The sequence below is a fragment of the Anoplopoma fimbria genome, chromosome 16, assembly GCF_027596085.1.
Source record: "Anoplopoma fimbria isolate UVic2021 breed Golden Eagle Sablefish chromosome 16, Afim_UVic_2022, whole genome shotgun sequence".
NCBI classification, from domain to species: Eukaryota; Metazoa; Chordata; class Actinopteri; order Perciformes; family Anoplopomatidae; genus Anoplopoma; species Anoplopoma fimbria.
The window spans coordinates 24,950,372-24,974,009 of NC_072464.1; the positions used below are offsets into that span (position 1 = coordinate 24,950,372).

The 23,638-nt window shown below is 38.4% G+C and overlaps 1 protein-coding gene across 1 annotated transcript; it reads right to left on the minus strand.

The window, feature by feature from the left end:
- Nucleotides 1-1,008: 1,008 nt before the first annotated feature.
- slc15a2 (solute carrier family 15 member 2) lies at nt 1,009-21,714 on the minus strand. Its single transcript, XM_054614820.1, has 22 exons — nt 21,497-21,714; nt 17,974-18,061; nt 16,490-16,631; nt 15,062-15,154; nt 14,443-14,542; nt 13,656-13,746; nt 13,503-13,580; nt 12,052-12,134; nt 11,820-11,903; nt 11,365-11,454; nt 10,535-10,579; nt 10,205-10,240; nt 9,087-9,175; nt 8,607-8,688; nt 7,438-7,563; nt 5,733-5,891; nt 4,919-4,965; nt 4,708-4,815; nt 3,681-3,780; nt 3,453-3,596; nt 2,007-2,111; nt 1,009-1,463 (listed from the first exon to the last, which is right to left on the minus strand). Exons 1-22 carry the CDS (start codon nt 21,503-21,505, stop codon nt 1,266-1,268), a joined length of 2,097 nt encoding a protein of 698 aa, XP_054470795.1. The 5' UTR covers nt 21,506-21,714; the 3' UTR covers nt 1,009-1,265.
- Nucleotides 21,715-23,638: the final 1,924 nt, after the last annotated feature.

Below are 23,638 nucleotides of genomic sequence, written 5' to 3' on the forward strand. Positions count from 1 at the left end.
TCTGCTGGATGTTAGACGTACTACTGCAGTGCCAGTGTGAATACTTCCTGAAGAACCGCTCGTACAAACAACTATTCACTCGACACTGAGCTTCCTTCTTTCCACAGAAACCCACCACGGTTGCATCACAGACATTCTGTCTGCTCACATACGTCCATGAAACAGTCTGAGTAACCGCAAGAATGACACAAAACAGTGAAATGCACTCTGGATAACGGAGGGAAAACATCAGGGGCAGATAACTATAAGGGCCTCAGACAGCTATAGATTTATTATGATGTTGGCTATGAAAAATATTGAATTGTGTTATTATCCTAACTTACTGTACCCTGAAGTAACTAACCAAAGGCCCCTAAAGCACAAGTTAAATATGTGTGTTCTACTTACTGTGTACTTCTACTTCAAAGGAAAACATTGTAGTAATCCATTTAGCCCCCAGATAAATATTAATGGTTATGTTGCAGATTCAGATTCGACTCACAACACATAACAAAAAGATGAATTATTATTAATTCTCAAATATTTCTCCTTTCAATAAATGTATGAAGTCAGTCTATAACCGTAAGAGCTATCACAACGGTGACTGATCCTCCGGCCCACTGATGAAAGTACTGCAATATTTATATATTTGAAGTTTTATGAACTGGGTGTATGTGGGGACTTTCCCTGGAGAAAAAATACAGTTTTTTCTCCATTGAACACTCACGACAAATGGAACCATGCACACAACGTTGAAGACATGAATCTCATGTGTGAACATCGACTCCAGACTGCTACGTTCTACAGACGCATCTAAATAAACCAGAACTTAAATCTTAAGGATTAAAAGTCTCTCTGAATGGAGCATCATTTACTAAATGAACATCATGCTGTATTGAAGAAGACTTGAAACTAGAGATTGAGACCATAAACTCATGTTTACAATGTTTATGTAAATGGGTCACTTCCTGTTTGAGGTGCGGTTCTCCAGATATTTGATGGACAGACAGACAAACCACCAGGTCCTTTTTAGTACAATTTACTTCATATGTCATGATTACTATGTAGCTTCATACTAAAAAACACTTTCACATGTAGTAATACGCAACAAACATATAAAGCAAACATTTGACATCCATTTGTAATAACACTGTTGATCACTGTGTGTTTGAATCACACTATAAAAACACGTTAGTTCATCTATTCAGTCTCATTCAGAAAATACACATAATATATAAAACCACGTGGTCCAGAGCTTCATCCTGAGCAGACGGAAACATCAGCGTCTACAGTCTGGTCATCTTCCCCGTTTTCTTCAGGTGGACGTCGTTGGCTTTCTTCCTCACGTCTTCGTCCTCCTCGTCTTCCTCGCGGTACTGCTGGTCCAGCTCATCCGGGTCCACGTAGGTGTAGAAGTACGCCATGACGGAGAAGATGAAGAAGACGGCCAGCAGCAGGCCGGCGAACAGCAGGAACTCCATCCACTGGGAGGACAGATACTGGTTAGACTGGAGGGTGCTGGTGGAGGAGGAGCTCTTTATGCACTGCTCTGGTCAGAACCATATCAATAAAGTTTTATTTGATGAAAGGTAAACTCTTCTTTTCTCTCCATCAGAGGAGATGAAGATCCATCATCCTCTCATTCCTTCACCCCTTCATCTCTTCTTCCCTCACTCTACATATCCTCATTCCTTTATACCTTCCTCCCTTCCTCCCTTCATTCCTTCATCGCTTTCTCTCTTCCTTCCTTCATCCCTTCATATTTCGCCCTTCATCCCTCCTCCCTCCTCCTCCCTCAGCACCTTTAACATCCTCTTCATGGTTTGTATTTTTGACGTTTGTATTTTTGACGTTGGTTATTTTCAGTGTTGTTTTTATTATTTCAGTTGGTTTTGATTTATTTTTTATACTGTCATGTTGAATTGTTTGTTTTTTATAAGAACTGTCAGAAATGTTTAAATATTTGTTGATTCATATCCTGAGAGACCTTTTAACCCCCCCACCCACCATGTCTCATGGCGTCCTACCTGTTCTAGCCCCGCCCCCTCAGCCACGATCAGAACTATCACGTTCCCAAACGCCACCGTGAGCAGCCAGCCGGCCTGAAGCACCGACTTCATGTTGGCCGGAGCCTGAAGGACAAAGAGAGAGAGAGAGAGAGAGAGACAATAATAAAGACATAATGATAAAGACATAATAATAAAGACATAATGATAAAGACATAATGATAAAGACATAATGATAAAGACATAATAATAAAGACATAATGATAAAGACATAATAATAAAGACATAATAATAAAGACATAATGATAAAGACATAATGATAAAGACATAATGATAAAGACATAATGATAAAGACATAATGATAAAGACATAATAATAAAGACATAATGACATAGTGATAAAGACATAGTGATAAAGACATAGTGATAAAGACATAATGATAAAGACATAATGATAAAGACATAAAGACATAGTGATAAAGGTCACATGACATCTAGATCAGTCGTCCTGAATGTGTAGAAAGTAAAAAGAGACGTTTGGCTTTAAGTTGCGGAGAGAAGAAAGTTTCATTAAACAGAAGAGAAATAAATAAAGAGGCAGGATCAATGAAATCAAAGTAATTATTAATAAAATACATTATTCAGCATAATGAGTACTTTAAGTATATTATGATAATTGAGTAACATTTAGAATTTAGACTTTTACTTGTAACAGTATTTCTAAACTGTAGTACAAATACTTTTACTGAAGTATTTCAGTCCCAGGTAATTATAAAATTACTAGAATATGCTGAAAATTCTAATTCACCTGATGGAAAACAATCTTCATTTTCTTTGTCATACCTTCCATCTCTTTATACTTTATTTTCTTATATTATATAATCATAAATATATAAAATATATTTATTATATTTAATTGCAGGAGTGTTGGAGTTAATGAAAATTTACCGTGAGGAATAAATAATATTATTATTATTAATAATAATTGTACAGCAGAGAAAATTTAATAAAATCAAGTCAAACAAAAATAATAAAATAAAAAGGAAAAAAGGAAATGATTGAGAAATCAATAATATCAACATTAATAATAACAGTAAAGCAGAGAAAAAGACAAAAACAAAGTTATACAAAAAATAACAACATTAAGAATAAAAAGAAGGAAATTATTGAGAAATTAGTAACAATAATAATAATAATATAAATAATTATAAATAATAATAAATAATAAACAGTAAAGTAGTGAAAAAATTAATAAATAAATAAATTCAAATAATTATAACAAAAATAAGAAGAAGAAGGACGTGATTGAGAAATTTATAAAAATAATAACAACAATAGTTATAACAATAATACTTATTATTATTATTATTATTATTATTATAATGACGTATTTCACGGTGTTTGAAGCTCAAAACAAAGAGTCCCGTTATCTCGTTATCTCTGATAGTTAGACTGGATCCTGACTAACCTGTGAGTAGGAGAACTCCAGACCCGTGATGGAGAACATGACCTCTCCGATGGTGATGAGGACGTACTGGGGGATCTGCCAGGCGACGTGAACGTTGTTGGCCTTCACGTCCTCCATCCTGTGAGCCACAATGATCCCCGATTCCTGACAACAGAGACAAACAACAAGGTTCTGTAACGTTCTTTAACGGGTTGGATGAGAAACAGAAACGTGGACGAGCATCCCGACCTCCATGAGAACGACGGTGTACGAAGCTCCAAAGTCCAGAAGACCCAGGTCCAGATTAGAGCAGCGATCTGGAGGTAAACAGCAGCTCACATCTGGATATCTACGGAGACAGGAAGCAACACAGCACATGAAATAATCATCGATCATTGGAAGGAAAAAGATACTTCACACATTTAAAGTAGTTATGAAGACAGTGGAGGTTGTTGTTGCTGTTTTTTTGTTGCTGTTTTCTTAAGAGTTAGACGGAGATCTGATCCTGTTGTGGAATATAAAATAAGTAAAGAAAGCATTTTCCAGAGAGTAGTAGAAGTGAATCCAGAACGTCCACGAATGTTAAAAAAAATAAACTTTACCACATTCACATAGATATTTGTAATAATGCAAATTATTAAAGATTCTGCTTTAGCATCATCTTACTGTATTTAAATAGTTTTTTTAACCTAAAATAGCAGATTTTTGTGGTTGCTTGCATGCATCTCATTAATTCAAACTTTATTTATTCACATAAATCATAAGGGACGAGTCATATTTACAAGACCATCAAGTCAATAAAAACAAACAAAGGGACTACAAAGAGAAATACAAACAGATAATAGAATAATAAAATCCATAAAACTTTTTAATTAGGGTCGATCATTTGATAATTAAATGTAAAACAAAATACAGTTATGTAATCAGATAAAATCTCCAAAAGGTATAAAAGGGATTAATCTCTCAAGATGTCACAATTTAAATTGATGGAAAACTGGAAAGAAAACAGTTGTCTATTTGATGAGTTTAATTAGAATATTTTCTCTCTTTTAGCTCTGTTTTTGGTCCCCTCCACCTCCTGAGAGAAACATCTGTCTCTTTAGCTCCTTATAGCTCCACTTTGTTCACCAGCTGGACTCCATTTTAACTAATAATTTGTTAAGAGCACAAAGGTTTCAACTTCCAACTCCCTAAATGAGAGTTAAAGAATCTGATTGGACGGCAAGGAGACAGGAAGTGGCTGTTTAAGCGGATTTGGATCCCCGGTTCTACTCACTGTCCTCGGGCCACGGTCTGGTTAGAAGACATGCTGAAACCAGAGGACAGCTCAAAGGTCACCGATCCAACAGTTAGGTTCCCGGCTACAGGCTGAGTGTTGAGGAACCTGGAGAATTTAAAGGATTTAAAGGGTTATTTAATTAAAGAAGTTGACATTAGAAATATCTCAAAATGTTTTACAGTGTAAGTATGAAAGATTATTATTTTACCTCAGGAGAGGATTCCCATCTTCATTCTTCGTTATGTAGTCATTAACCTAAAAACACAGACAGGTCATTAACATCAATTTATTTTCTCTGCTTAACTAATTTGTTTTCTACTTAAAATTTTATATAAAGAAAAATGCATGTATGTTGACTCTTTTACAATTTTTCCTAAACATGAGCTCACAATTTATTTACTCATTAAGCTTCTTACAAAGAATTCAGGTAAACATTAGCAGCACATACAAACATAATAAACATAATATATATATATATATATATATATATATATATATATATATATATATATATATATATATATATATATATTATATATATATTATATATGTTGTGCACGTGATATGTGTCAGTTTAACGTCAATGCATATATATATATATAGTAACACAAATAATTTGTCAATTAATGCTCAAGAGGGCCATCGTCAAAAAAGTGTATACGTCTCTGGTGTGGACCTGTCAATCAGTGTGTAGCCCCGCCCTAAAGCATCCCCTGCTTTATGGTCTGTTTGACTCTAAATGGAGCATCATTTACTAAATGAACATCATGCTGTATTGAAGAAGACTTGAAACTAGAGATTGAGACCATAAACTCATGTTTACAATGTTTACTGAGGGAATAAATCAAGAGAGAAGTAGAGTCATTTTCTCATAGACTTCTATACAACCAGAGGAGTCGCCCCCTGGTGGACAGCAGAGAGAATGCAGCTTTTAGACAATTTGTTGATTTATACTGTAACTTTTTCTGTGCTCCTGTTTATTTCTATGCGCTGTAATGTAACATAATTTTCAGGCCACTCACCTGTTTGCAGTGGATTCCAGTAGAGTCGGAGTAAAAGATGAGACTGTAGGCCTCCTGCTGGTCAGCTGTGAAGTTACACTCTGACTGAATCCCGTTGAAGGTGACCTGAATCTTCAGCTCCTCTCCGGATGCTGGAAGCGTCTCATATGTTGAAGGGTCCTGACACAGACAGACCAGACGGTTCAGGTTTAAAGTTTCTATAACATCTCTTAAAGGGGCAGTAGACCTTTTTATTTTTGCTTTATCTTTCATAATGAAGAATCCTTTGATAGCATGATTTAATGACTTTAGATAATGAAACCATTGGGGTTTAGATTAGTTCCCTAAAAGCTTCACTCTCACTCTGAAGTTCTGTCTCTTTTTATCAGAGCCCTGTGTTGTTAAGCTTTGTGTATTCTCGTTCCTGGCGGCGTGCGTGATCCTCCACAGAAGGTCTACGAGCTCAGAGGATGAAGAAATGTGTTTATACTCACAGGCTGTTTGTTGCATTAATCAGTTAAAAACCAGAGGACGTACAAACAAAATGAGCTGTGAGCATCAAGAAGACAACGAGTGAAACCAGCAAAACGCCATAAACCACCTCCACATGAAGAGGAGGGATTATAATGATCTGTAAACTCATATCTCATATTCATAAACTACTTTATTACCTTTATACAAGAACTGTAAAGAAAGAAGTTAAGTATTAAACGTATTATAAATAAACTAAGGTTGAATATCCTGTAAACTATTTGATTTGGCTGCAAAATATTTACTCAAATGTAGATTTTTAAGACCTCCTGTTTCTGTCCTTCTATGTAAAATCCCTAGACATGTTAATAAAGTTTTATTAGTGAACTATTTGTGTCACGTGATTAAGTTGCAAAAATTCAGAGGTGTCCCTACACTGAGTATAAACTACGCTGAAGTATCTGATGAAAACGGCCAACAATATTAAAAACAACATTGTTATTATTAAAGAGTTTTTTTAAGATTTATTAGAACTGTTTAGAAAGCTGAAGCATAAACATCATAAAACATTTGTGTTAGAATGAAATTAGCTATGAAGTTGAGAAATAGAGAAAAAAGTGTCCTCAATGTAAAATGTTCATTCATTACAGTCGACAGAAGACGTCCAAACATTTAGGTTTGAATGAACCTTTTTTAAACATTATGCTTCCGACCCTCTCTGTAAAAGTTGATCCCTGTTGATTCTCTAGATATTTTATAATAAATCTTCTCTATATGTTCTGTAACGTCTCTGTTATTTTTACTGCTGCTGTTTCAGTGAGGACACATTCCTTAAAAATCAAACATATTTGAACCTCACTGAGGCATTTCCTGGTTAGATAAAGTTAAAATTATTGAGCGGGGGGGTCGATGAACGCCACAAAAGTTTCAGAGTCCAAAATACTGAGGAGGGTTTGGAATGCAAAAGGAGAAAAACTGGTAAATAAATGTGCATTTAAAGAAAAACAGAACTTTTAGTTGTGCAGCTGCTTTTACAAAGTCAATCCTGCTACATGCATTTAAGTGACACTTCATCACATCTTGAACTTTGACCTTCTTGCTCATATTTCAGCCATGCAGAGGATTGTGGGTCCGAATATAAAGAGAAGCATGCCGGCTTGCAAACTGCATCATGCATCTGCATATAAAATAGTTCTGGAACTCACAGCTGACCACTGAGGAGATTATAGAAAGTCTGTTTTTTAGTTGTGGGTACCTGAAGGTAGCGGATCGGCTCTGAAAACACGTCGCTGCCGGGGATCTTCAGACTGACGTTACCTTCTGCCAGATTAAACACCTGCAGCAGACACTTCCCCACCGGCGCCGGATCCACCACCGTTTTCTACAACACACAGAAGGAAATAGGAGCTGTACACACTTATATATATATATATATAAAAAATGATAAAGATGCATATGCAAGTTTTTCCTTTGCAGATATGCTCAGAGCATTAAATTGCAGAAAATGGAAAAAACAAGCTGCACATTTGTTGATGAGGATATTTAGCATGTATTTACCAACTTATTACAACAGATAACCAAATGATAATATATATAAAGACAAATCTGTCCAAGAGGATCATGATACTGGGAAATTTCCATTCAGGAAAACTTTGTAAACTTCTTGAAACATTGAACTTAAGGAGCAGTATGTTGGATCTGGAGCCATCTAGTGGTGAGGCTACAGATTGCAACCAACTGAAACTTCTCCCGTGTGCCAATCATGTAGGAGAACAACGGGAAAGTTTCTCTCTAAAGTCAGTGTTTGGTTTGTCCTTTCTAGGCTTCAGTAGAAACAAATGGCGGACTCGATATGTAGATAGAAACGGCTCGTTCTGAGCTTTACTTTAAGGTGATTAAACACCTGTTTTAATTTAAGCAGCTGTTTTAGATTTAGTCTTTAGATGAACATGCTCATTTGTTTTAGTCACATTTTAGTGATTTATACCCTTCATAACTTTAATCCAGATTTGATCTAAATAACATTATATTTTAGTCAAACGATAATTTAGTCAAATGTCCCTTTTAATGAGATTCTATTGAATATTTTAGTTAATCTAGTCAAACCAAAACAATCATTTTGACATCATTTGGTTGTGCATCCATGTGTTGCATGATGACAATAAATGATCCTTGAACTCTTAATTTCAGATGTTCCTCTGAAGACAGACGTAAATTAAACTTTTAGCATCCACAGTGAGGACATCACACATTAATACATTCGGGGCCTCGGACACCACAAGGATTACCACCTCATATTGGTCGATATCTCTTCCATGTCGGGTGTTTCCATGTGTTCTGTCCTGGTGTGCATGCAGGTGATTCTATGTGTCTCTGTGTCTCCTGTGACAACAGTTAGGATTCATGGCGGTGGATCACACTCACCACCACGTTCACCTCCACTATCGTGGCCGCGACGAAGGCCAGCGCCGCAAAAATCATCCCTGTGGCCATTTTCCTCAGAGGCCTGAAGGAACAAACAGTCAGCACTTTAATTCATCTTTAATTCAAAGTGAAGCTTCGTCACTTTATGAAGCAGAAAAGTGATTTACGGCGCTGATCTCCTGCCTGATAAGAGAATGTAACGTTTACAACCTGAGCTGCTCTCTAAAAGAAATAATAAAATGTTAGTGTTTGATTCTACATCTGTATTTACCTTTTTCTGAAAATAACTCCTGAAATGTGATAATTATTTCACACAAATGCATTTGTCCTGAAAATCCCTGACCAATAAAAGAATAACACTAACTCTTTATTCGTCATGTTGGATATACACGTGGCGTCAAATGACTCATCCTCCAGTTTTAGAGGCTTGATGTCTGCCATAAAGACGGGCGTTTTTCAGAACAACAGGCTTCTACTCACGTGATGTTGATTCTGCAGAGGCCAACGAGTGGATAGATGATGAGGTCAAAGACGGGCACGAAGACGAGAATCAGCAGAGCGTTCAGCATCTGAAGGCCAGGGGGAAACACTCGCCGTTAAATGAGTCGTTAACTCATAAAGGTCAGAGTTAGACGAGAATAAAAGAGTGTCATCAGTCAAGAGACGGCCGTAAAAGTGTTTTCACAATCACCTTTACTGGAGATGTGACTCACTGACTGTTTCACATGAAAAATAAAGGTTTCCAAGGTTTATCTATCGGCCCTACGCATGTCAACATACATGCACTTTACAATAAAAGGGGGCAGACTTATGACATTGTAGAGGGAATTCACAAAAGAAACCTTTAATTACAATTGCACTGAAATGCACCTTTAACTGCGTCTCGGTCCTTAAAGGACGTTCAAACCCTGGACAGGTCTCCAGTCTGTCACAGGGCTGACATATAGAGACAAACAACCATTCACACTCACATCCACACCTACGGGCAGTTTAGAGTCTTCAATGCACCTAAGCTGCATGTCTTTGGACTGTGGGAGGAAGCCGGAGAACCCGGAGAGAACCCACGCTGACACAGGGAGAACATGCAAACTCCACACAGAAGGTTGTCTGGCCCGGGAACTGAACCCGGGCCCCTCTTGCTGTGAGGCGACACTACACGACCACTACACCACCGTGCAGCCCTAATAAGATGTATGCACGTATTTAAATGAAAATATATGATCTTTTTAAAAATCGGGAAAAAAATCTAAATTAAATAATATGATATTTGAATGTATTCAAATTAAGGAGTTATTTAAATGAAATGATATGATATTTGCACATATTTAAATGAAATGATATGATATGTGATCGTATATAAATTAACTATTATGCAGACATTTGCTACGTTATTATTTAAACAAATGAACAAATAATTTCTTCCCTCTCCCTTTTGCAAAACACTGCACTTAGCTGCAGAAAGACGTTTCTTCACTCCTGCTCTTGAGTTTTGGTTATTTTGGAAATGCAAAAATAAATATTCAACCTTCAAACTCTTTAATTGTGCTGCATTATTGTTGTCACAGAACATCTTGTTGTGCATCATGTTTATCTCATACCTGCATCTGATCCGGTTTGATAATGAAGGCGTTTCCCTGAAAGACAAAAAGAAGAATTCATCTTAACACCATTTAAACTTTAACCTGATCGGTTTGGATTTCACAATAATATTCACTTCCACCAGGGGAGTGAATGTTTTTAAAGACCATAAACGATGTGTCTTACAGGAATAAAATGACAAATTGCAACAACACCCTCACAAAGGGACATTTTACAAGACTGTTTGTGCAATCAGATGAGAATAAAAACCCACCCACTGATATCAAAGTGCAATAAAAGATGTTATCAGCTTTTCTTTCTGAACATTTGAAATGTTAGGAAGCTCTTACAAAAGCCATGTTCATCCTGGTGGCCTGAAGCGTCCAGCGAGAACCCTGCAATAAAGACAAACACCAACAGTTACTGGAAACGTGTAGTTTAAGGCTTCAGCTAGCTTAGCATAAAGCACCGTAAACCACAGCAGACTGTTTGTTCTGCTGGAGAAGAAGAGCTGGTCAATATTTGGCATGACTTCCTGTTTTTAAATAAAGGGTGAGTTCAGGAGGAATGCTGAATGTTGCTTTGAGGTTTTCTATAATCAGATGTTGAGTGTTGGCCAGAGGAGATAACAGATATGTGATTCTATAAAACCTTGACCTCATGAATGTACAACAGAAATAAAAATAAAACAGATATCACCATGAAACTTCTCCAGTTGATTACTCACATTAAGACAATCATTTTTGGTTTATACATTTTCTGCAAACTATGCATTTCCTTTTTAACTGTGAACATTGGATAAAGTCATGTTCAAAGTTATTGTTTAATTTTGTTGACATATTAAAGTGAAACACTTTTACAGAGGAGTTCAGATATATCTTTGTGTCACTCTATAAATCATAAAATACTGCAAACAACCGTAAAAAAAACAACTTTCAGAATATAAATAGATATTAATGTTTTGGGTGAGAGTTGTCATGAAAAAACAGCAGTTTAAAAAACACAAAACAAGACAGAACTTAAAATGTTGACATGAGTGTTTTTGTGTTGATCCATCCGACAGTTGTTGAGATATTTCAGTCCAGATGAAGACACGACATTTCCATTCCTATGAACTGTGAGGTTCCTGTGACATTAAAGAGAGGAACTCTTCATTCTTTAGTCTTTATTCTTCACGTACCTGCTGATCAAACAGAGCCCAGAACATCGGCAGTGGGATGTAGAGCAACAGAACCCTCAGAACCATCTTAATCTCCTGGATCAGACGCTTCTGTTGACACAAAGACCAGAAACGATATCAATGTGAAAATATAAAGACTCTCTGAAAAACACAAATGGATGCATTGAAGAGTTAATGAGTTCTGCAGGAAAAACATGTTTTTGTTGTCAAACAGGAGGTCAACATCACTGGTTCCCTCCACAAAAAAGGAGATTGGATCATGTCAGAAAATAATCTTTGTGTCCAGGACTGAGCACTACCACTTTAGTCCACAGGGGGGGCCAAAATCAACACTTAATAAAAGTTGTAGAAATTTTAATCCTGGACTTATTTCAGGCATCTAACCAAGAACACTTCTAGATGGTTTATAAATGCTGACTCATCCCTGCAGAACTCTATAGTCGTCTTTCTGTTACCGAGTACTTCTCCTCAGCCCAGTCCAACCAGTGCTTCCTCTTGGAGCTGTACTTCGATCTCATCCAGTGGTTCTTGATGGCAAACTGCAAACCAAAAGAGAAAAACAGGAATAAAAATAAAAGTTCAGCTCAAGAAAGAAGCGGAAGCAATATCTCACATTCCCAGACAAGATGTTGGACAGAAGATAGAACTGAACACATCTGTTTGCTCTGACGGGACGAGATGACTCACCCCGATGCAGTTGCAGACTTCCAGCAGGATGTTTCCCTGAGGAGGAGTCCTCTTGTACAACCCGCTGCCAGCAGTGAACACGACTGAGGGAGACCAACGAAGAGTTAGGATGAAGAGGATGAAGAGTTAGGATGAAGAGGATGAAGAGTTAGGATGAAGAGGATGAAGAGTTAGGATGAAGAGTTAGGATGAAGAGGATGAAGAGTTAGGATGAAGAGTTAGGATCAAACGGATTCCTTGTTCTATTGAGCATGTGCAACTTTAAATAAAGATGAGAAGGAAGCAAGACCCTAACCCTAACCCAGGGTTAACCCTAACCCAGGGTTAACCCTAACCCTAACCCAGGGTTAACCCTAACCCTAACCCTTTTATTTAATTATTGATATTATTATTTTATTTTAATAATCATTTTTTGTATTTTATTTCTTGTTTGACATATCAATCATTTTGATTGTTTCATCTATTCTTCTGTGTTATCAGGGTTTAGCTCCTCATTGTTGATCTTTCTGTTGTTTTATTGCTTTGCTTTTGCTGCTTTGTAAACTCTGTTTTTAAAGTTTATATGACAGTCTTGATTAGGGTTTAAAGTCGTCATTTACATTTGAAATGGTTTTAAAGTTAGTTTTTTAAGACAATAGTCAACTTTAATCAAACAAAATGTAACTTACTAACAAAACACTGATGGATAATGTAAATATTCATTGGCTAGTAACTTTAGGAAAAGTTAAAATCAAGCCCTGTCAGCTACATATTCATTCCTAACAGAAACAGAAGAATCTGTAGTTTTTTCACGGCTGGTCAACAGTACATTAATCCGTCATGCTGTTCTCTGTCTGACATTCCTCACTGTCCGCGGGAATAAAGTCACGCTTTGTTTTCTCAGTGAGCGCTCAGCCGGGTGTGAATCCCGTGAGGATCAGAGGGGAATCCACGGCAGAGACAACGGACTCGATCAGGGTCAGGGTCAGGGTCAGGGTCAGGGTCAGGGTTAGGGTTAGCCATCTTGGATTATGACCATTGGCATGTTGTTTAGTTGCAACCATTGACCATATATGGACTGAGGAGGAGTGACGTAGAGACGCCGTATACGTCTCTGGTGTGGACCTGTCAATCAGTGTGTAGCCCCGCCCTAAAGCATCCCCTGCTTTATGGTCTGTTTGACTCTAAATGGAGCATCATTTACTAAATGAACATCATGCTGTATTGAAGAAGACTTGAAACTAGAGATTGAGACCATAAACTCATGTTTACAATGTTTACTGAGGGAATAAATCAAGAGAGAAGTAGAGTCATTTTCTCATAGACTTCTATACAACCAGAGGAGTCGCCCCCTGGTGGACAGCAGAGAGAATGCAGCTTTAACACATGAAGCTTTGATTTCACTCTGCAGAACCGAAGGTTTCCGGTTGCTTCAGTCCCAGAATGCACTCTGTTTTTCTCGTCTCACTTACCTAAAGCTACGACCATCAGAGCAGCAGGAACCCCGAAGGCCAGAGCGTAGCAGTCGCCTCCGAAACACTGAACGTCTCCTGCAGGAGAACGACGCCGTTAACGTCTCCGACTCCTCGTCCGGTTTGACAACATTAAAGGAGGAGGACGCTCACCTCTCAGGATCGGAGTGATCACAGTGGACAGAAGGCTGCCGGCGTTGATGGACATGTAGAAAATGGAGAAGAACTTCTGCCTCTCGCTGCCCTGCAGGAGATCAATGAGATGATCAGGAATCACTTTTTGTGACCTTTAAGCTTTCAAATGACTTGTTAAACACTGTGATTACTATGGGGGATAAATATGATGACAACGTGCTGTTCTAGCACCGTAGGTTTTTCTTTAACCCATCTTCAACTTGTTTTTAACCGTCCTAAAGTAAAGCTGCCTTTGTTCATTTTATATTTGGAGTCATGGAGTCTCAATAACTATTACTAAAACATCTGGATCTTTAGCAACAGATGTTTCACATTTTTCATGCACGAGTCATAAAAACCACAAAGACGAGGTAAAAAGAGGTTAATTCAATATCAAAAAATGTTTGAATGTATGTAGTTACTTTGTGTCTTTATTATGATCAAACAGAACAGAACGCTGCATCAAAAATATCTTACTGCAAGTTTAATTGCAAATTTGTGATTTAAAAGTATTAATATGAATCAAAAATGTATGTTTAGTAATATAAAAGTGTTTATTTGCAAATCCAAAGAGATTCAACTCAACAGAAAGCAGAACTTTTGGATTTGCAAACCAAAGCTTTTGATTCGCATTAACACACTTTCGAATGGAATAAAACTTTTTTTCACTGCATGTGGAAAGTATGATCTCAAATGACTCTTTTTTAAAAACACAAAGAGTTGAGTTTTCGTGTCTTCAAACTAAACAGGAAGTGCGTTGTCTTACATTCTCTTCGTCAAACTGATCTCCACCAAAAGCCGCCACGCAGGGTTTGATTCCTCCGGTGCCGAAGGCGATGAGTATCAGACCCACCATGGAGAGAGAGCTGCAGCAAACAAAAGACCTGCTGGTGACGCTACTGAATATTTAACACATAATGTATATAGAAACATATATATTATGTGTTTAATTAAACTATCAGTATATTAACTGATCAGTCAGTCGTTTAGTCCAAACCATATTAACAATATTATTCAAACCGTAGCATTATTAACATTTTAACATCTGGAGCAAGCAATTTCTTTACATAAATTATTGCCAATACATTTTCTGTCATCTGTTCTTCAGCGTTATTTTATATGTTTTGTGTTTAGGAATCTGTAAAGTGACTAAAGCTGTAAAATGTAAATGTATTGCAGTAAAAACAACCATATTTCTCTGATATGTTGTGGAGGAGAAGAAGAAAGTAGCGCGAGTTCTTCAAATTTGTACTTGAGTTAATGTTTTCACAACACTGTTCCTCTTTCAAAGTGACAGATTCAGTATTCAGTCTGATTCTGAAACTAAACTTCTGTAAAACAAAATCTGAACCTGTTTAAACGTCTGAATCATCCCGATCACTCACATGTGCATGTCGGTGTTTCCCACCGTGGGAATGGCTCCGACCGACTTCACCACATGACCGATGACGTAGACGATGGACAGGTAGATGATGGTCCTGTAGAAGGTTATCATCAGAGTGACTCACCTCCACTAACAGGTGGTGTTACACAGTTTAGACAAAGCTCTCAGGTTAGAGGGTTTAAATACTGGAAAGATGTTATTTAGTTTAGTAGATGGAGAACAAAAAGCTGTAAGAAGAGACAAAGATCCTCTGAGAAACAGTTGAAGAAGAAGAGAAGGATCAGTTTAGATTTAAACAGGAGCAGCTTCCTGTTTCAGGGTCAAGAGTTTCACAATCAAAGCATCCTAGAACAAGCTGGAGTTAACTTCATCAAAGCTCTTCTTCAGACTTCACATAGAAACAGAAGGTTAGAATAGAGTTAGGACTGCTGGAACATCAGCTGATCTAATCACAGGTTAAACCTCTTCAATCAATACATTCTAATCTATAATGAAACTAGTTTAACATCCAGTTCAACAACAACATAACAGCTGATTACAGTAGCGCATCTATTAACTTCAACTATGTGAACAGCCCAGCTATGTCACCGACGCATGAATGGATTACCTAACAACCAGGCACAGTGCCAAGGGCCCAAAGAACAGGGCCCCTCTAGCCTTTATCTAGGAAATGTCACTGAAAGAGACACGAACCAACCAGGAAGAGACATAAGATGACCACAACAAGACTCAAAACGACTACGAAGACACACAAACAACTTTAGAAAGAGACAAGACAATTAAAAAGTCACAAAACGACTACAAAGAGTCACAAAACGACTACAAAGAGACACAAAACGACTACAAAAAGTCACAAAATGACTACAAAGAGACACAAAATGACAGTAGTTTATTGTCTTATAATCTACCCTATCGATCGACCCCTTATGACTTCTTAGAGGTCAGTAGATCCAGAGACAGATGTTTAAGACTGTGGATCATCTGCCGATGTGTAACTGTGACTCTCTGATGCTCCTTGAGGAGAAGAACTATGACTCTCTGATGCTCCTTTAGAAGAAGAACTATGACTCTCTGATGCTCCTTGAGGAGAAGAACTGTGACTCTCTGATGCTCCTTGAGGAGAAGAACTGTGACTCTCTGATGCTCCTTGAGGAGAAGAACTCTCTGATGCTCCTTGAGGAGAAGAACTGTGACTCTCTGATGCTCCTTGAGGAGAAGAACTATGACTCTCTGATGCTCCTTGAGGAGAAGAACTGTGACTCTCTGATGCTCCTTGAGGAGAAGAACTGTGACTCTCTGATGCTCCTTGAGGAGAAGAACTGTGACTCTCTGATGCTCCTTGAGGAGAAGAACTATGACTCTCTGATGCTCCTTGAGGAGAAGAACTGTGACTCTCTGATGCTCCTTGAGGAGAAGAACTGTGACTCACTTGAACTTCCCGAGCCAGGAGTCAGCGATGAGCGCTCCCAGGATGGGGGTGAAGTAGCAGAGGCTGCTGAAGGCGTGGTAGACGGCCGTGGACAGATCCTTGTCCCAGTGGAGGTAGGTGAGGAAGTAGAGCGTCAGCACCGCTGTCAACACACACACACATCATTACAAACTATAAATCCACAAAAATCATCAACATCTGGAATATTTATATACGTATATATTTCAGTTTGGTGAAGTGGTTCAGCCATAAAATAACATTTAGTCTTGAGTTTGAATTGTCGTGGACATTGTGGGATTAAATGGGTCGTGAAATGTTCTTTTTTATGGCATGTTAATGTTTTTTATGGTTTGTTTTACTGTATAAGGTGCTCTTTTAATAGGAGAGACACCACGCCTACATGCATTAAAGATCTTTAGGAGAATCAAAAGACGAACATTGTTTTTGTGCATTTTGTTGCTTCGTCTCATCACTCTGGACATCACCTGATATCGTACTAACCGTTACATTGACTGTATGTGAATGAGCTGTCAGTGATATGTTGAGCCTTTTTATTTGGAGGTATGTGAATCTGATTTTGACAAAAACTATAAACTTTAAGTAACATAAAAAACCAAACAAATCCAAAGATCTCTCCTACGAGATTCAACTCAACAGAAAGGAAAACGTTTTGACTCACATTTCTACATCTTTAATCATAAATTTAATTTACCTGCATTGCAAACATTTTGATTAAAGTGTGGAAAGTTTTACTCTTAAACCTGTTTGTTTGTTTGCATAATGAAGACACAAAGTCAAAACTCCAGATGGTTGAAAGCTCTGGAAAAAAGCTAGAAAGAGGACTTTGAGTTAAGATCTTTTACTAATGACAATAATGAACTTTCATGCTATCACGAGGGTCTGACAGAAGACATCCTCATGAACTCATAGTGAACTGATCCAATGACTAATCCATCAATTATTTAGTTATCGATTCTTCTGGTTCCTGCTGCTCAGACGTGACGCTTTTAATTTCATTGTTCATTACTATCACATTTGACGACATCACTTTGGACGCATATTACACTATTTTATGACATTTTATAGAAAATACAATTAATCGATTAACTGATAGTTAAATAATTATCAATATATTTTGTTAACACTTTGTATAAAGTTTATTGAACTTGACATAAAGTTCTGTTCAGTTATATTAATATGTATAAACTGAATGGTATCTTGAACTTTATTTAAACAGATTGAAGAGTAAACGGAGCTGTCCTTTGTGTGGGTTAACTGAAGTCATGTGACGGACAGACATGTGAGTGTGACTGAGTCTCTGTTAACCAGTTCAACCAGCTGAGCTCCATTAACTCCATTAAGTCAAAGACCCTGAGGCTCCTCTGAGGGACCTGGATCCGGTTCTCCAGGAGGACCTGGATCCGGTTCTCCAGGAGGACCTGGATCCGGTTCTCCAGGAGGACCTGGTCTTAAGCTTAACGTACTTCTCATTCCATAGTAGGAGAAGCGTTCGCAGAACTCGTTCACCACGATGAAGCAGATGCTGACGGGATAGTTGGTCCCACATAGTTTCTGAAAGAGCAACGTTTGATTATTAATAACAACAACATACCGTATGAGACAATAAATAAATAATAATAATAATAATGATAATTATAACAATCAAAATAAATAAATAATAATAATGATGAGGATGATAATAATAATAGTAATGATAATAATATAATAATAATAATTAATAACAATCATAACAATACTAATGATAAGAACAATACATATAAGAAGATAACGTATTCATTTATTAATTTATTTATTTATTCACTTATTCATTCCCCCAGCGATGGTATGTCTGTTTATGTGAGTAAGAATGTGAAATATGGTTTGTTGGTTGTTTGTCGTGTTCTTTTGTTTGAATGTTGACATTAGGGTGGAAAAATCCAATAATAACAAAGACAGAAATAAAAATGAGAGAATAAGTATAAAAAAAAATTCAAGCCAAATTGAATGAATAATGAATAAAAATAAATAATCTAAAAATGTCCACAGATAATCTGATGAGCTAATCTGTTGTGTCAGAGCTGATCAATAAATTGAACGGGAGGAATGTGTTCATTCTTCTGCTCGTCATCACTCACATATATTATAATGATCATGCTCATTTATACTCATTAAAACATATCTTATAACATAGGTCATTGTTACTTCAGTCATCTGTACATTAACCCTCGCCTTTTTGTTTCTTTGCAACCCCAAGTGACACAAGAGGGCGGAGCTAAGTACAACCGAACGCTGCTAAAGACGTTTTAAGACGCCCCGCCCTAAAGCATCCCCTGCTTTATGGTCTGTTTGACTCTAAATGGAGCATCATTTACTAAATGAACATCATGCTGTATTGAAGAAGACTTGAAACTAGAGATTGAGACCATAAACTCATGTTTACAATGTTTACTGAGGGAATAAATCAAGAGAGAAGTAGAGTCATTTTCTCATAGACTTCTATACAACCAGAGGAGTCGCCCCTGGTGGTAAAGCTTTAACACATGAAGCTCTGGGATCAGCTCCTAGATCTATAGCTCAGATCCGGATGATCAGAACCGTGAGTTTGATGAGTTACCTTAACCCCATTAGAGATGCTATCGTGGTTTAAATAACCATTCATGTGCTGAATTAAAGCCGTCCTGAACAGAGGATGGTTAAATGGCTCAGACTTTGTGGATCCTAAACTTCTACATGCCGTTGCTGCTGGTTTCTGCCATATCAGACAGAACATTGACGGTCCATCAGTGGAAACATTAAAAGAACAAATCATATTCTCAGCTTCACTCAGGAACTCAGAGAAGGTCAATAAATGTGCAAAAAAAGAGAGAAGTATTTCTGAGTAATTTTCTGATTACTGACTTCTATACAACCAGGAGGAGTCATATCCCCTGCTGGATTTTAAGGACAGAAATAATATGAGCTTTCAGAGAGAGAATGCAGCTTTAACACAGGAAGCTTGACCTCCCTCCTCAGAGGTGGCCTCCTGGTTTACTGGTAACAGTCCAGTACTTGTGGAGGTGTTTGTCCTGTTTTCAGATGCTAAGCTACGCAGCTCGCTACAATAGAGATGAATACTTTTGTTTGCAGTCTTCACTTTACAACAAAGTCCTCACAGCTGAGTAAACAGCTTCACCGGAGGAGGCGTGACGTGACCTCTGTTTGTTCTCAGAGGAACCGTTGGTCTGTGAGAGTTTAGTGGAAACACCGTGAAGATAAAACACACCGTGAAGATAAAACACACCATGAAGATAAAACACACCATGAAGATAAAACACACCATGAGGATAAAACACACCGTGAGGATAAAACACACCATGAAGATAAAACACACCGTGAAGATAAAACACACCGTGAAGATAAAACACACCATGAAGATAAAACACACCATGAGGATAAAACACACCGTGAGGATAAAACACACCATGAAGATAAAACACACCATGAGGATAAAACACACCATGAAGATAAAACACACCATGAAGATAAAACACACCGTGAAGATAAAACACACCGTGAGGATAAAACACACCATGAAGATAAAACACACCATGAGGATAAAACACACCATGAAGATAAAACACACCGTGAGGATAAAACACACCATGAAGATAAAACACACCGTGAAGATAAAACACACCATGAAGATAAAACACACCATGAAGATAAAACACACCATGAAGATAAAACACACCATGAAGATAAAACACACCATGAAGATAAAACACACCATGAAGATAAAACACACCATGAGGATAAAACACACCGTGAAGGATAAAACACACCATGAAGATAAAACACACCATGAGGATAAAACACACCATGAAGATAAAACACACCATGAGGATAAAACACACCATGAGGATAAAACACACCGTGAAGATAAAACACACCATGAAGATAAAACACACCATGAGGATAAAACACACCGTGAGGATAAAACACACCATGAGGATAAAACACACCATGAGGATAAAACAGGTCTCCTTTAAAAGCCAATCAGAGCCGATCAGTCCCTCATGATTTAAAAAGGACCTGATCCCACAGACCTGATCCCACAGACCTGATCCCAGAGACCTGATCCCACAGACCTGATCCCACAGACCTGATCCCACAGACCTGATCCCACAGACCTGATCCCAGAGACCTGATCCCACAGACCTGATCCCACAGACTTAAACTCTGGTCCCACAGACCTGGTCCCACAGACCTGGTCCCACAGACCTGATCCCACAGACCTGATCCCAGAGACCTGATCCCACAGACCTGATCAGACCTGATCCCAGAGACCTGATCAGACCTGATCCCACAGTCCTGATCCCACAGACCTGATCCCACAGACTCCTGATCCCAGACCTGATCCCACAGACCTGATCCCACAGACCTGATCCCACAGACCTGATCCCACAGACCTGATCCCAGAGACCTGATCCCACAGACCTGATCCCACAGACCTGGTCCCACAGACCTGGTCCCACAGACCTGATCCCACAGACCTGATCCCAGAGACCTGGTCCCACAGACCTGATCCCACAGACCTGGTCAGACCTGGTCAGACCTGATCCCTGGTCCCACAGACCTGATCACACAGACCTGATCCCACAGACCTGATCCCTGATCAGACCTGATCCCAGAGACCTGATCCCACAGACCTGATCCCACAGACCTGATCCCACAGACCTGATCCCAGAGACCTGATCCCAGAGACCTGATCCCAGAGACCTGATCCACAGACCTGGTCAGACCTGGTCCCACGTTGAGTGTGTCTTTAAGGACCCTCTCTGGTCTCTCTCCGTCCTGCGCTGCTGCGGCGCGTCCACGTCTCCACCGGGAGGAAACTCTAACTTCTTAAAAAAAAAAACAGAAACTTTCCAGCAGGCAGACAGAGAGAACCGGCTGCTGCTGACTCACCTGACCCCTGACCCCCTGACCCCCTAACCCTCCCTAACCCTCACCTGACCCTCACCTCACCTGAGCCATGGCTGAGCCGTTCTGTGCCGCTGGGATCGCACCGGGAGCTCCGTCCCTCCGTCTGTTTCCTCTCAAAGCTCTCTGCAGGTTAATGTTCCACCGACAGAACCCGGAGCTCCTGCAGCCGCACAGCTCACACACACACTTCACCGCAGGAGGAGCTCCGGAGGAGAGACCCGGAGGAGAGGAGGGCTGGAGCCGGGATCAGGAGCCTCTCTGGCGGGGACAATGGAGTCGTTGTGAGGGATGGAGGGGTGAAATGTCCTGTGTGTGTGTGTGTGTGTGTGTGTGTGTGTGTGTGTGTGTGTGTGTGTGTGTGTGTGTGTGTGTGTGTGTGTGTGTGTGTGTGTGTGTGTGTGTGTGTGTGTGTGTGTGTGTGTGTGTGTGTGTGTGTGTGTGTGTGTGTGTGTGTGTGTGTGTGTGTGTGTGTGTGTGTGTGTGTGTGTGTGTGTGTGTGTGTGTGAGTGTGTGTGTGTGTGTGTGTGAGTGTGTGTGTGTGTGTAACATGTCACTCTCTGAAAACCTTCATCTCCACATTCTGTGTAAGTTATGAGCAATAGAGGAAAATACATTGACTGTTTTAAGGTGGTCTGATATTTTACTTTTTATTGTCCTACAATTATTTGACATTTTGTTTACTTTGCATATTAAGAATTAGAATTATATTATAAAATAAATGAGATTAAGGACTTTATTGATCCTGAAGCTAACCAGCAGATAAATAATAAGTTACATTTTTACCAGCTGCAAAATGAAAGTGATGAACACATTAAAGCATTGATAATTAGAATACAATAACATAATATACATTATTTGTTACTTTTGTATGTTTACTAAAAGTCAAGATGAAATGAAGAACTAGATCACATGCCTGTCATTGTGCACTGATTTAACAATATATGAAAAAGGGAACCAAAAACAATTCTTCACAACTTTATGTCAAAACATTTTCCTCCAGTAAAACATAATGTGACGTGTTCATTCAAGATTAAAGATTTTTTTTAAAAAAGACACAAAATGACGACTAAAAGACAAAAAAACGAGAAACAGGATTTTAAAGACACAAAAAAACAATGAAGGGACACAAAAGGACGACTTAGAGACACAATGTTACTGCAAAGAGACACAGAATTACTAAATAGAGACAACCCCCCCCCAAAAAAACCCCAAAAAAGACACAAAATAACAACAAAGAGAAACAAAATGACAATAAAGATAGAAAAAACAGCAGAAAAAGACACAAAAAATAAATAAAGAGACACAAAATGACTATAAACGGAGAATGTTTTTTTAAAAAAGCACAAAAAAACCTCAAACTCACGATAGGATGAACCCCTTTGAAAACATAATAAAAATAAAACAGCAATTACCAAACAAATTAAACAAGCTTGTGTTTTCTATATAACCTGATCTCAGATATATAGAAACACTGGACTGAATAAATAATGACACAATAATGATGATGGTCTTAATTAAAGGAGATAAAGGTTCAGATAAAATATCTGCTGTGAGGGTGTAAAAAACAGGAAATGACTGTAATCTGTCACAGATTACAAAGACATGTAGTCATCACTTTATGGGGTCAGCTGACACCATGTAAACAAGCATTCACCTCTTTAAGAAAAGACAGTGGAGGTCATAACTGTCACAGATGTTCATGATCTATAAAACATCTGTCCAGAGACTCCCAGTTATATATTTATTAATACTCCTGTTAAAGACAATAACTAATGAATGAGGCCTGAATAAGTGAACAGGAACATCATGTAGTTCTCCAACAGTCCACCAGAGGGCAGCATTGTTCCACTAATGAGCAGACGTCTCATAACAACAACACAACATATTAAAAACTTTGATTCTTTGATGAAGAATAGTTTATAGAAATGATCTACATTATTCTCCGCACTATAGGGCGCTCTGTCAATGAATGGTCTATTTTCCATCTTTTTTCATATATAAGGCGCTCCGGACTATAAGGAAACAAAACAGTCAGTCAGTCAAACCTCCTCCTCTTCCTACCATTGATTCATTAACGTTGGGTTCTCTCCAGCTGCTCTATTCCCATGTTCTATTCCATGTTCTCCTGGTGACAGCCTTCAGTGTTCAGTCCTGGTCGTCAGCGTGTCTCTTGAGGAGCCATGT

Bases quoted from the DNA above. Each gene is read 5' to 3' on its own strand.
- slc15a2 (XM_054614820.1), bottom strand. The intron at 16,632-17,973 runs GTACGTTAAGCT...GTGTGTTGACAG, and splicing joins CTCCTACTATGGAATGAGAA to CGGTGCTGACGCTCTACTTC. The intron at 13,581-13,655 runs GTGAGCGTCCTC...GTTCTCCTGCAG, and splicing joins GATCACTCCGATCCTGAGAG to GAGACGTTCAGTGTTTCGGA.